Source organism: Sceloporus occidentalis, unplaced genomic scaffold, assembly GCF_023333645.1.
Source record: "Sceloporus occidentalis isolate IW3139 unplaced genomic scaffold, rSceOcc1.0.p SCAF_11, whole genome shotgun sequence".
Lineage (NCBI taxonomy): Eukaryota > Metazoa > Chordata > Lepidosauria > Squamata > Phrynosomatidae > Sceloporus > Sceloporus occidentalis.
The window spans coordinates 16,121,417-16,134,616 of NW_028316991.1; the positions used below are offsets into that span (position 1 = coordinate 16,121,417).

At 34.7% G+C, this 13,200-nt stretch overlaps 1 protein-coding gene across 1 annotated transcript in view; it reads right to left on the reverse strand.

Moving 5' to 3' along the window:
* Positions 1-224: 224 nt before the first annotated feature.
* LOC149305636 (CUB and sushi domain-containing protein 3-like) overlaps positions 225-13,200 on the reverse strand; it is a 403,051-nt gene continuing 390,075 nt past the window's right edge. Inside the window, exons 63-72 of the mRNA XM_089477264.1 lie at positions 11,527-11,700; positions 11,242-11,315; positions 10,965-11,076; positions 10,188-10,367; positions 9,482-9,547; positions 8,684-8,842; positions 4,927-5,027; positions 4,125-4,212; positions 1,542-1,674; positions 225-384 (exon numbers count right to left, since the gene is read on the reverse strand). Of these exons, the coding sequence (XP_089333390.1) occupies positions 225-384; positions 1,542-1,674; positions 4,125-4,212; positions 4,927-5,027; positions 8,684-8,842; positions 9,482-9,547; positions 10,188-10,367; positions 10,965-11,076; positions 11,242-11,315; positions 11,527-11,700 (1,247 nt within the window). The remainder of the gene's footprint in view (positions 385-1,541; positions 1,675-4,124; positions 4,213-4,926; positions 5,028-8,683; positions 8,843-9,481; positions 9,548-10,187; positions 10,368-10,964; positions 11,077-11,241; positions 11,316-11,526; positions 11,701-13,200) is intronic.

The following is a 13,200-nucleotide window of genomic DNA, read 5'->3' on the forward strand; positions in this document are numbered from 1 at the left end:
ATTCAGCACTCACAGAGTGCAGGCAATTAGCTGGAATACTCTTCATGCCGCACATAAAGAATAATTTAAGTCCCTTCGGCATAAAACTTCTCTCATTGTCGTCTTCTCTTCTTGAAAGTGTGATTTCAAATGTTCTTCGAAATGTGCTTTAATTATAGCAGCGACCCAAGTAGTACTCTGCTTTATGTCTCATTTCCAGGCTCCCGATTCAAAGTATTCCAGCATTATACCATTGTGCAGACAGTGTTCAAATTGGGGTCAAATCTCACAGCTTTCCCTTCCACGGATTTTGCATTGGTGTCATACATTGGGTTTTCAAACGCTGCTTGGCCATTGTTGTTTTCATGAACAGAGCATCCTGTATATTGTGTTTTGGGTGCAGTCCTGTAAGGAGTATATAACACATATGTATCACTCAGTCTTTACTATTATTTGTTAAAAAGTAATAGCAGTTGACTCAACTCACATCAATAAAAAAAACATTAGAGGGAAATCATTTAGAGAGAATTGTTGGACCATGGTGGAGGGGTGGAGGTAAGTGGCTTATTTTATTCTTTCAGAATGTGTATTAAAGTACTCATAAAGTATTATTTGATGGGAGTCGCTTAGTGAGAGGTGGGGCTAACATATGGGAAAGGGACGAGAATCGGGCAGGGATTGGACATCCTCCAACAACCTATAGACAGAGCAACACGGCCTGGAGAAGCGGCACCCAGATTCTCGGATGGAAATCCGGACAGTTCCCACGTATGGACAATATACTGTTTTTTATGCAATGCTAGCGAGAGAGCGCACTCAAACATTGGCCTGATAGGTGGCAATATAGTCCATGCACTAAATATCCATGCAGCATGTGCTTATTAATAACTAAAATTAAAGTGCCTTCACACATAACATTATATGCACGGTGTTTTCAGATCATAGCACGCCTCACCTATGTTACATGGGCTGTTAAGACAATGCCACAGTATTGCCCTCTTTTGGTCACTGGCAGATTTGACTATGCACGGTCTGACTTGCCTGCACTGTGACTACCGGAATCCACTTATTTCGATATGTATTAATGAATTATAGAGACAAAATAAGTTCATTCAATCGACTAAAGAACTAATTGGGTGAAGTGAAAACCGGAACAGCAGGGGTGAAAATAAAAAGGGTTTGAGTGTGGTCCTCACGGTAAACGCGCGTCTACTAATCTAGAAGCTTCACTGAGACAAATAAAAAATCTCCTATTTGTTCTCAATAGAGTAACATAAAACACTCAAGAAACCTTCTTTGCTGCTATCACACCGTCTCCTAAGCAAAACTTGAATATTTATTGTGAAATGTCACATTATGAATATTTTAATAACCCTGTATTTTAAATTAAATATGACATAGTATGGAGCAGTATGAGAATAAATATTATTTATTCTATTGGCATAGATGAGAGTACCAATGTGTATATATTATACGAGATACATGACACTATCAGAGAACACACATAAAGCAGATACAATATTGATGTTGGTGCAATAACATATGGCTCAGTAATAGCTTACCTTTGTTTGTAAAGATAAAATCCGAAACCTGCAAATATTAGAGCAAAGAAAGGCACCAGAATAGCTATAGCCACCGAGCTGCTGTTTGTTCCGAGTGTCGCATTTGTGGAGTTATCAAGTGACGTGTTCATTCCTGTGACCAGAAAAAGGTACACGGATCAAAGAAACCGCATATCGCAAATGCATATTCTCTTCGTGTTCACATGGTATTTCTATATATATTGGTTAAAGTTACCGGAACCCAGATTTTTTTAAGGAATAAAAGGTAAATATTAAAATGACAAATATTTGCCATAGTGTACTAAATATCACCGGGGTCTTTTCAGATGTAAATTAGGCTGTAATGTGGCTTGTCTCCATATGTCCCCTTTTTTGACAAGCAAACAAAAATAAATTTAATTACTTTTAATTGGCAAATGAGATGAAGCAAAAACTATAAATTATTTTAGGGTTCAGACCTCAAGCTATCATAAAAACTGCTCCAAGTGATCAGCCTTGACTTTTTTGTCTTTCAGGTTTAATGTTTCACAAAAGGTGTGTTCACCGATCACTCAAATGAATCAGATACAATGAGGTACTCTATGTTCTTCAGTATTTCAGTCTGGCATGAATACTTACTATTTATAATTATTGATTTATAAAGTGTTTTAGCAGGAAGGATACACTGAAATATCTCTTGTTTTCAGGTATGTCCTAATTACTAAGCCATTTGCGTAGATCAAAACTTTGCTAACTTTTGGGAATGTCACCAAGGAACATCAAACCGCCACCTAATGACATAATGCCTTTAAATAATCAAAAAAGTATACCATTATATAAAACATGGAGCCTTTTCCTGAAGTTTATAATCTTTCAATGGCCCAGCACAGAAACGGATATATAGTTACATAAGCTTTCAACACCTGAGATGCCTTCTCTTCAGATGGAACGAACATCTATAGGGACACAATATGTATATAGGTTGAACTTGATGGACTTTGGTCTTTTTTCAACCTTATGAACTATGTTACTATGTTACTATCTATGATAATTTAAGTCTGGCTTGTAAATCAGTTTGCTCCAATATTACAGGGGATGGGTTTTCTACTACTTGTGTCCCTATAGTGCAAATAAGTATATAAATGGATGGGGAGTCTATTTTTACCAACTTTCTGCCTACTCCCCATCTTGTTCCACTCATTTTACGCACCTACAAAGCCTTTTCACTTTTTCTGAGCACTGGAGTGGCAATGGTCATTGGGGATGATGCACAAACGTGCGTGATAGACGCAACGCTAAATATCACAGTTGTAATAATTGCCATCCATTATAGATACCATTAGACATCATCCCATTGGCTCTAAGGGAGCATGAAAGGAAGTTCAGGCCCTTAGTGTTCCTATGGAAGCCTTTATATCTGGAAAAAGTGGTCATTGGGAATTCAGAAAAATTATACACCACCATAAAATAGCCAAAGGTTTAAATAGTAGTTTAGTATTTTCACTGTATTTAGACTTAAAGTCCATACACAATCTTAAAACCATTCCGGACTACCTTGTGTCCTCGATGCTATATACTATATATACCACAAGAGAATAATAGCTCAAAGCAATTTATAGCTTAATAATATCTCTTTTAATGAAATGACAATATTCCTACTCTGCCCAGAAGATCACCAGGGAACATGATATTTTTATTGTGCTGGTGAATAATTAGATTGTAAATATGACGTTTCTGTTTATAGTAAATCTATAAAATAAACAGGTGTTTCTTCCACGGTAGGCAAGATTGCTTTCAATAACACTGACATAAATTGGTAACCAGAGCCACGCACGGATCACTTATTATATGAACTTGTGCTGTAGAGACTATATTGGAGGTTGTACTTGAATAGATCTTTGTACTGTTCTTCAATGTTAAAGATAATAGGTAAATGGTGTGTAAAACATATTGATTCTGAAAAAAAAAGTATTATAATGACAAAATACAGCTATTTAAGGTCTAATAACGCTGTAATCTCATACTAGGCCCATGACAGTATACTTTACAGGTCTTAATCGAAGGATACAGAGACAAAGGTCTTTAGATTGCCAACATTCACATATCACATATCACATTCACAATGGCTTATAAAGAAAGTAAGCTGTTTATTGCTTTTTTTATTACTTTAATAGAAAGAAAGAGATTAAACACAATATATATATATATATTACTGTTTCACACACATTGGCAAAATATATCTGAATTCTAAATATATATAATAAATATAATATAAAAAATACTTATTGCACAAATATTTTAACTCTCTTACTTTAAAAACCTCATTCACTCCTGAAAGATCCTTTCTGCACCTGAGCAAGTTATGATAGGGGTGCATGAAAAGTAGCCAAATAATCGGGAGGAACACCTCCCATTTACCTTCATCCCTGGTTATGCGGCAGATCCCTGCCTTTAAATAAGAGCAAATAAATAAAATGTACGCATTTCTTTGAAAATATGTGAGCATTTGGATGACAGTTGTACAGCATGACTATCTCAAAACATAAAAAAGATGTATTTATTGTGTGGAAATTACGATATTTAAAAATCTAAACATCTATGTACCTATACTTCGAAGACCAAATTGTCCATAATCTTTTCCATGAATTGACCCTTGAAAAACATAGGTGGATCCATCGGGTTCTGCTGAAACCTGCATAACAAAAGTTAATGAATACGGTAAAACTGATATGACATTTTGTTTAAAGTTCTTGAATAAAATCCATTGACCAAGTGATAACTTACTGTCCGCATATTCCACGAAAAAATCTTTGTTGTACGATAGTAATTCTAGTGCTATTAATACTATTTTCAACCAAATCACACTTTTGCCTGTGTATAAAACTTATATGTTTGCTCTTTTTATTCCCCTCTGTACAATGCGAAACAATAACATGTTTTTTTGTTTATTCGTTAATAGATCACTGTCACTGTGCATTTCCAAATTTCATCAGTATTGAAAAGATTCAATATAAATATAAATATAAAACTTTGCGCTCTTAAACACTTCTAAAGTGACCTTCCTTTATACATTTGATCTCCTTAAAACTAAATCTGCAGAAATTGGGTTAAGCTGCGCTCTGTGTCTTACATCTGTCATCACCTTGTCATAAACTTCCCAAAACATACATAAGAAACTTTTTCAAAAATACATACATTTTTAGGTATACAGTTAAACACATTTTTAACATTATTTTGTATTCTGAGCATAAAAGAATCAAAACAATTGTTTAATAATCTACTGTATATATATTTAATATATTATGTATATCTGTATGTATATTATATATGTTATATTATTTATACAGTATATATGTGTGTGTGTGTTATGTTTCTTATTCCTAGCTCTAAGCTATTTTATACTTACAAAGCCATCCATCGCCCACTTGTCATCCTTCGCTTTGGTTGATGATGACTTCATTGAATAAATATGTAGTATCAAGCGAGCTTCTTGACTTTTATAAACTCCTGTATATAAAAACAATGAAGAATTTTCCGGTTTACATAAATTAAAATAACAGGCCAAGTAATTATTTTATTTTTCCTTAACCAATAGCATGCTTCATCTTTAAGTTATTTTTTCTTTTCTTCGTGGCTCAGGTTCTCACTTGACCTTAAAATGTTTACATATATAATGCAATAAGCAAATACGTTAACATAAGCCAAATATTTCAATACTTTAAGTAAGCATTATACGGTTCTTACATTTCCCTACAGGGAGCCAAGTTCCTTACGATGTCATAGCTGGTGCGAAGTACCACAACTTGCTCTGTTCATTTGTCAATCTCTCTACTATCAAGTTGACAATGTTGCCTAGGCAGCTTATTACATATAATTACATGGTTTTAGTACAACTTTGATTAGAACAAACCCAAAGTTTTATTTTAATTAAGCACAGAAAATCAATATCATTTTAATAAACATTCAAAATCTAATATTACCCCTAATAGATAAACAAACTTAGATTTGGCAGGAATAAGCAGAATGTGATAAGGGGCTTTTATCTTGCTTTTCTATTGACATTATGAATGAAATAACTAAATACATTTTCGGGTCTGATAATACACTAATTAAGTATTTCTTAATTAACATAAATTCTCACCAACCAATCTTTGCAGGATCACTTTTGGCTTGGCATCCTTATCCCCAAAAATGGACATATGTTGCCAAAATGGCATAATATAAGTTTGGTGATTAAAATACAATTTAGTACATTTGTGGTTTTATTTGTTATGTTCTGAAGTGGTGGCTTTTTTGGGTTTAGGGTATATTATATTTTTCTTTATTATTGTGTATTGTTGATTACAGCGTCAATGTAGGCCCTGTTAACCTTTCAAGCACATTTCTGTAACATCACATATGAGAAAGCTTTATTGTATATCTAAAGCAAGTTGCAATAAAAAAAGTCCCCGCAGTATTAAGGCAGCATGAAGCAAGTGGTGCAATCTTAAAATGTTTATTCTGTCCTAAATGTAATACTGACTAAAGGATTACCTGGAACAAAGTGTAGTATAAAACTTTCGGCTAGCCGTGTCTTTAAGGCAGAGATTACTGAAGCATACGTTACTTTAGGTAAATGTAAAGTATGTATTGTGCGGATATGAACAGACTCCGAGTATGTAATAAACTGGCGCATGTGGATAGAGCTATAGAGGTGAACTGGACACATAAGCCAAACTCTTCACCTGTGACAGCCTCTTTTACTCACAAGTTGACCCCTGGGTACTCTGCGGCTGCTGAGGCAACTCGCAATCCAAAAAAATAGCCAAAATGTTAGGGTAAGCAGGTAGGAGACTGGTACATGGATAAGAGACACTGCGAAGTACACCCAACGGGCTGGGGATGGGCAAGGAAACACTGGCTAGACAGATATCTGTGTAACTGGATGCATAAGATCTATTACAACAAAGTATCCAAACATAGGATAGAGTCCTTCCAGGAGATGCACAAAAACATCCAACTACAGAAAAGACATTAAAACGTTTGTCTACAACCACGTAGAACGCATCTTAATAAAAGATGGGACAGGATGCACCCGTGGAGATGCAGAATTAAAGTGAGACGTTGCATTCCCTTTCAGATGAAGACAAAATACAATTAAAGAACTCTTGTTTGTGCTAAACAAGCCGTTTCTCTCATACACTAATGTGTCTTTTGCATTACTGTTTGTTAATATGTTTGAAAACTACAGTACTTAATATGTTTGTAAAGCTATCCAAGGCGAATGCACTTGTTTTCCTATTAGGTTCAAATAGAATGGTTATATCTTATAGCAGTCATGTATCAGGAAATTAATACCAATAATAATTTTACTTATAACATTAATAATAATAATACTAACGTAACCCCTCAAGGGATTTTAGTGATTGCTGCTGTGTCGCTGACTCACCAGCAGTTCTTATGGAGTGACCAGCAGATGGCGAACTGCAAAGCACATGGATGAGGTGAAAAAAAGGGGCCATTGGAGTTTGGAGAGGGGAGTTGAGAGTTGGATGCCAGAGGTGAAGGACCCTTGCTGAGAGAGAAGGAGAGTGAGAGAGGCCTAGGAACAGAGGCCTGCTTGAAATCCATGCTCAGAGGAGAGTTGCAGCATCCTGGCAGAATGTTCCAGCAGACAGATATACAGAGCTGTTTGCAGCAGAGTTGGCAGTGAAGAGGTAAAAGGCTGAACTGCCCTGATTGCAGGTGGTGGAGTGGTAAGCAGTGTTCCCTCTAAGCTGTGCGCTTGTGGGCTTGTGCGCGCGCACATAGCTTTTTTAGAGAGCGCACACATCCAAAAATTGTGCGCACAACAGTTTTTCCCAAAAAAAGAAAAAAAAATTTTTGGGGGGGAAACTTTATGCGGCGCGGATATTGTGCGCACAAAATTTTTGCTCTGTGAAAATTTTTGCACAAGAGAAATTTTCTGCGCACACCAACTAAGAAAAATTAGATGGAACATTGGTGGTAAGCCTAAAACCTCTCCCCCTGTCTCCACAACAGGGCACCCTGAACTTAGCCACACACCAATAAAAGATTTTGATCTCCAGTCCCACTGACATACTGAAGTTTCCAATACAATTCAACCCATACTGTGGAGTAAGTTACTCATGGGCCCCAACTGTGTTATGTGCACCAACTAAAGGTACCCAGCGGCCACTAGGGCAAAGATTAGGGTGGGCCGCAGTGATTGTTGTGGGTGGGTGAACCTTGTATTGTATACTGCATATTCTGTATATTTCATTCTACTATATTTCATGTTTTCTGTTGCATTTATGCATAGTGTTTTGCTGTGCAATACAAAGTTCATTTTAAGTTAGCCCTGTGTCAGTTTTATTAATCACTCAGCTATGTTCCCAGCGGGAGCTCATATCCATACCCTGGATGCTCCGTTGGGTGGAGGCACTGCCACAGTTATGTATCCCAACTCCCAGGTAGCGGAGGCTCAGGATTGGCCTGCAGAGCACAAAGAGGTAACTGGGGTAAAGGACCACAGAGATATTGGTGGGCCTACCCAAAAACCCGTTACACTAATAATAATAATAATACTATTACTACAAATGATAATAATACTAATACTACTACTAATAGTACTACAACTACTTATAATAATATTAATAATAATGATAAAAATTATAATTCTACAAATTATAATACTAATATTACAACTACTACTAATATTTATGTAACTGTTAATATATTGAAGTAAACTGGTTTATTAGGATACATTTGGGTTGCTTGAAATGCATAGTTGCAAGAATCATTTAATTAGGAGAAGGCAAGTTTTAAATATACTTTTTCATTTTCATAGACGTACAGGAGAAATGTGCTGTATTAATGTCACTGAAGAACTGCATTGATTTTTAATATTCCTGACCAGTGTGAAAGAAAATGACTTTACACCTTGTAAAATAAAGAGCAAAGTTTCATAGATTCAATACGAGAAATTACTTTCAATAAATGTTATCCTAACTTTAATATGAAGTTACAATGTGATTGCTTCACAATAATATCTTCTATCTGAGTAGACAAACATGACAGTCTAGTTGTAATTTGACAGTCGCCATCATCATTGATCAGCAATTGAACTGGCTGAAGAATAATGTGAATTAATTGATATAGACAAGCATATAAAATAATATTACCTGAAAGCAGGAACTCCGTGTTGCTGTTGATAAGTGTAGCATTTAATCTTCCTGTTGACATATTATAGCTGTTAATTGTCAGATTCATTGGCTGATTCTTTCCTTTGAGGTTGTAGAAACCTTTCCATACATGATTGCGAGCAAACACATCATCTGGAACTAAGAGACAATAATAAGAACCTGTAATCAGTAAAATTCATACTCTAGTCTTGTCCACAACACTTCATCAATTGAATACATTTTTACAGTTAATTTAATAAAAATGCATTTTATAGAATATGGGATTATGGTTTTTTTTTTCTGTGTGATGAATAATAATGTGTATTTCATAGAATATTGGATTTTTGAAATTCCTTTTTTTTTGCTTATATGCTATTTAATCTTGATATGTGCTTTTGTATTTTGCTACATAAGATATGTATGTACTGTATATGTGAAGCTGTGTTACAGGAAATGAATGAGTAGTCTTAGCAAAGAGAGAAAGGTAGGGTAGACACAAAATATTTACATATAAACTATAATAGATACCAAAACTTTAAAAACATCTAGAAAGTCTAAAAAATGTTGAGAATTTCCAACTTTCAATAAATCTCAATTAGCTACAGCACACATGGACTAAACTATTGCTTAAAAATCCTCCACTTGGTGATTTAAGCTCTTTACAGATGTCAGGAGGCTGAATTACTTAGTAACGTTAAAATGTTCTGAACCAGCAGTTTCTAAAGTAATATATTCTCAGCGTAGAACCGGAGACCACTTTTTACAATATGCATATTTAGAAAATTACTTGATACTTACCATTCAGTTTAGGGCTTGGAGTTCCCAAAACAGGCTTAGTTTTGTTCTCAAAGGACTTGGATCCAGCTAATAAAATATATATGTATAAAAAAATGCATAAATAATGTAAACAACTATTAATAATAATTAAAAAAATAACATGGCTACAACGTCTAACCAGTAAATTATTTTTAAACAGTTTAAAATCCTTAAAAATAAAATAAACTTTCAATAATGCTTATGTTGCCAAAAATGCTTAATTTTAGATGTATGTCACTAAACAATAGCCCCAAATGGCTTCAGGGTACCAGACCAGGTAAATATTGGTCTTAAGATTGGTGAACATTCTTGATTAATTTTAGTCTATCCAAAGGAAATTTTTTCCCAACTCAAAAGAGATGTAGATGTGTGAAGGGAACTCAAATATTGTATATTTATGGAATGAGTTATATTGCACTGAAAAAGGTTAGGGCTGACAAAAAACTGGCTTTTTCTCTTTTTATTCCCATAAACCTCCTTTTTCTGCTGACATGGAGGCTCCATTGTTGTCAGTCGTGTGACATTTTCGGTGACTTTACCTACTCAAACACCACATTCAGCTGATTCTTTATGGCAGTGCTATGAGCGTGGCTAAGCTAAATATCGCCACGTAGTTTTTTGAATTGTATTCACTAGGTATGATACTAGAAATAGAACATTAGTAGTCCTTAAACATTACTAACTATACCTGTGCAAACTGGAACTTTTCCACTCCAGGTGTTGTCTGGCTGGCAGATTCTGTGCTCTGTACCTCCTGAGAGGATATATCCTGGCTGACAAGTGTAAATTAATGTATAACCAAGTGACGGAAGATCCATCCCAACAACATTTGAATGCAGTGGAGAATCTGGTTGTTTGCAACTGTGGGCTAAAAATGAAAGCATTGGTTACAGCAACAGAACATAAATTACAGTTTAAACTGTATCAGTATATTACTATGAATGGAAATCATGCCTTCTTTAATTGTTATGTATATTTTTCTCCATTTGCCATTAGATTATGGGCCGCTATAGATCATCACTTCCATACTGCAGTATGGTAGAATTTAGAAAATTATTATTAAGGTCACATCTGACCTAGATGATGATTGTTGCTGTCAAAAATAAGAATAAGAAGGCAGAAGTTAGGAAAAAGCTTTGGCGACCCAGTATGATTTGTTGTTGCACAATGTGCACACAGTATAAAAATATAATACAATGGATTCTCTCCTGCATTGTATAGTGAGATATTGGCTAACTAGTTGGCTGTGGATGTGGGTTTCCTAACTATGGCCACTACTAATGAAGGCTGAAATTGTTCCCAAGTGAACATCGTTTTTTGAAGGGGCAATCCGAATACCAAAAACAATTCTCTTCCAAACTCAGTAGCAATAATTTAGAATACACATCAATCATCTTAAATCATTTCATACCGTATAATGATTTATTACTAAGCAAGTGCGTGCTGTGAAAGAACCAAAACTTACGAATGCATTCAGTTGGGATACCGCTCCATGTGAGATCAGGAAGACAAGTGCGACTTGTGGATCCATGCAGTAAGTATCCTTTCTTGCAGGAAAACTGCACAGTTTTTCCAATCTAAGATAAAAGAATAACAATTGGAAACACAGTGCATCATCAATGGCCATAATAAATAAAAACATTTAACTTTAAAATGTATGAAAGTTAAATGGAAGAAATATCTTGTTACCATCCCAACTTATTCCCACCATTTCATTTTAAAAAATATAGAAAAATGTTTACCTGATAGCCATATGTGTTATTTTGGTAGCCATGTCGAGGCGTGCCTGGGTTTTCACAAGATGTCCAAGTTGGTTCTTAAAAAAAAAAAAAAAAAAAAGTTTAATGAGAGATCAGCTTAAAAAAAACAGGCAAAGCTTGGAAGGGTTCCGTTCAGTTTTGGACCCAATTGCGATAACTGCTAGATAGGGTTGCATGTACTAAGCAAGAATAAGTGCCATGTTGTCTTAAATCACAAAATAATCAAAAATTGTACTATTAGTTAATTTTAGAAGCATAGCACATTACCTATACATCGTGGTGGTGAGCCACTCCAGCTGCCATCTGCTTGACATATTCTGGTACTCGAACCAACTAAAATGTAGGACGGACTGCAAATGAATGATACTTCTGACTGGAAAATGAAACTTTTGCCTTCTCTTTTGCCATTTGAAGGTATTCCAGGATCGCCACAAAATTTAGCTGTATAGAGAATCAATAACAGTAATCAGAGTTGCTTTTGAAAAACGTCTTTCAAAAAGAAGATAATAGGAGGGAGGTAATTTTGCATATACATATTTATCAGCGGAAATAAATAATTTATTTTTCCAATTAGAACTTAGTAACATCTTGTTTGTTTGTTTTTGTAGGGTCAACCGCCATTATGCCAACAGGGTACTAGTTGTGTGACATATGGAAATTAACAACCATTGGTTGTAATAAAACAGCCAATGTTTGTTAAATATTCCCAGGAATCATGTGGTTGGTGTCCTGGAAGCCACATGAAGCAACTATTCATATTGTTAGTCATTAACCACCATCGCATAACATATTCAAAGCCTATAACCACCGTCTCAGATGCATTTTGTTGAACTAGAAAATATTTTTAGTGATTGAAAAATGTGTTGTATCAATTCTTTAAATTGTTTTTTAGTTCCCTTTTCCAAATTTTTTTTTTTTTTTTTTTTACTTCCCGTTATCTTATTCATCAAATACGGCGCTGACATGTGTCTTTTTCATTTCTGTAATTCTTGGTCCTTATTAATAGATTTCTAAAACTAATCTTAAATGTCTTAAGAATTCCTTTGAAAAAAAACAGTTAACACTGCAATCCTCTAAAAAGAATCCTTTTGATGTTAAATGAAACTATAATCTTAAATGAATGCAGCATTTTTTAAATAAGGGTTACCAAGGAAGAATTGCTTGTCAAGTCATCGTCATGCAGAGGAACTTTAGAAAGGTCTTTCATTCCTTACACCATCATGGAATAAATTACCATCCCCGACTCACTGTAACTAAGGAAACCAGAAACTATGCTGGTAGAGTGAAAGCATTCATGCCCTTCAACATAACAAAACAGATTTTTCAACTGGGAACAACTGTGGGAAAAATAATGTCCATACATTTTCTCTTTAAATTGCTATTGTGGTGCAACAACTATTGCAATAAAACTCTCAATAATTCTGGAATACAGAACACATTTCAAAAACATTTGGAAACATACTATATCTACAGCGTTAATTAAAAAAAACCCCACAAAGCTAAGAAACAAGGCTTGAATTTGAGAATATTTCATAAATATATAAGGTGATATAGATCTATTTCCCCGTAAAATCAAATTATATATATATATATATATATATATATATACATACATACACAGATATATATATTTCTAATTTATTTATTTTTCTAGATTCGATCTCTTGAAGACCTTCACGTGCAATGTTTAATCCATAGTTTTGTTTATGTATATATAACTACATGTAGAATACATACAATTGTATGTGTATCCTTCAATAAGTAACATCAGCTGACTCCCAAGAAAAAAGTGCCAATCCCATAGTCGTTATAAATAACAGTTTCCTTAAGGCTAGGTTTCCACTTGTTTTTTTTTTTTGCTAAAAACGCCCATAATAAGGCCAATTCAGCCACATGGCGTTTTATTAGTGAAAAAACGCTGCGGCCAGATGATAGCTGTTC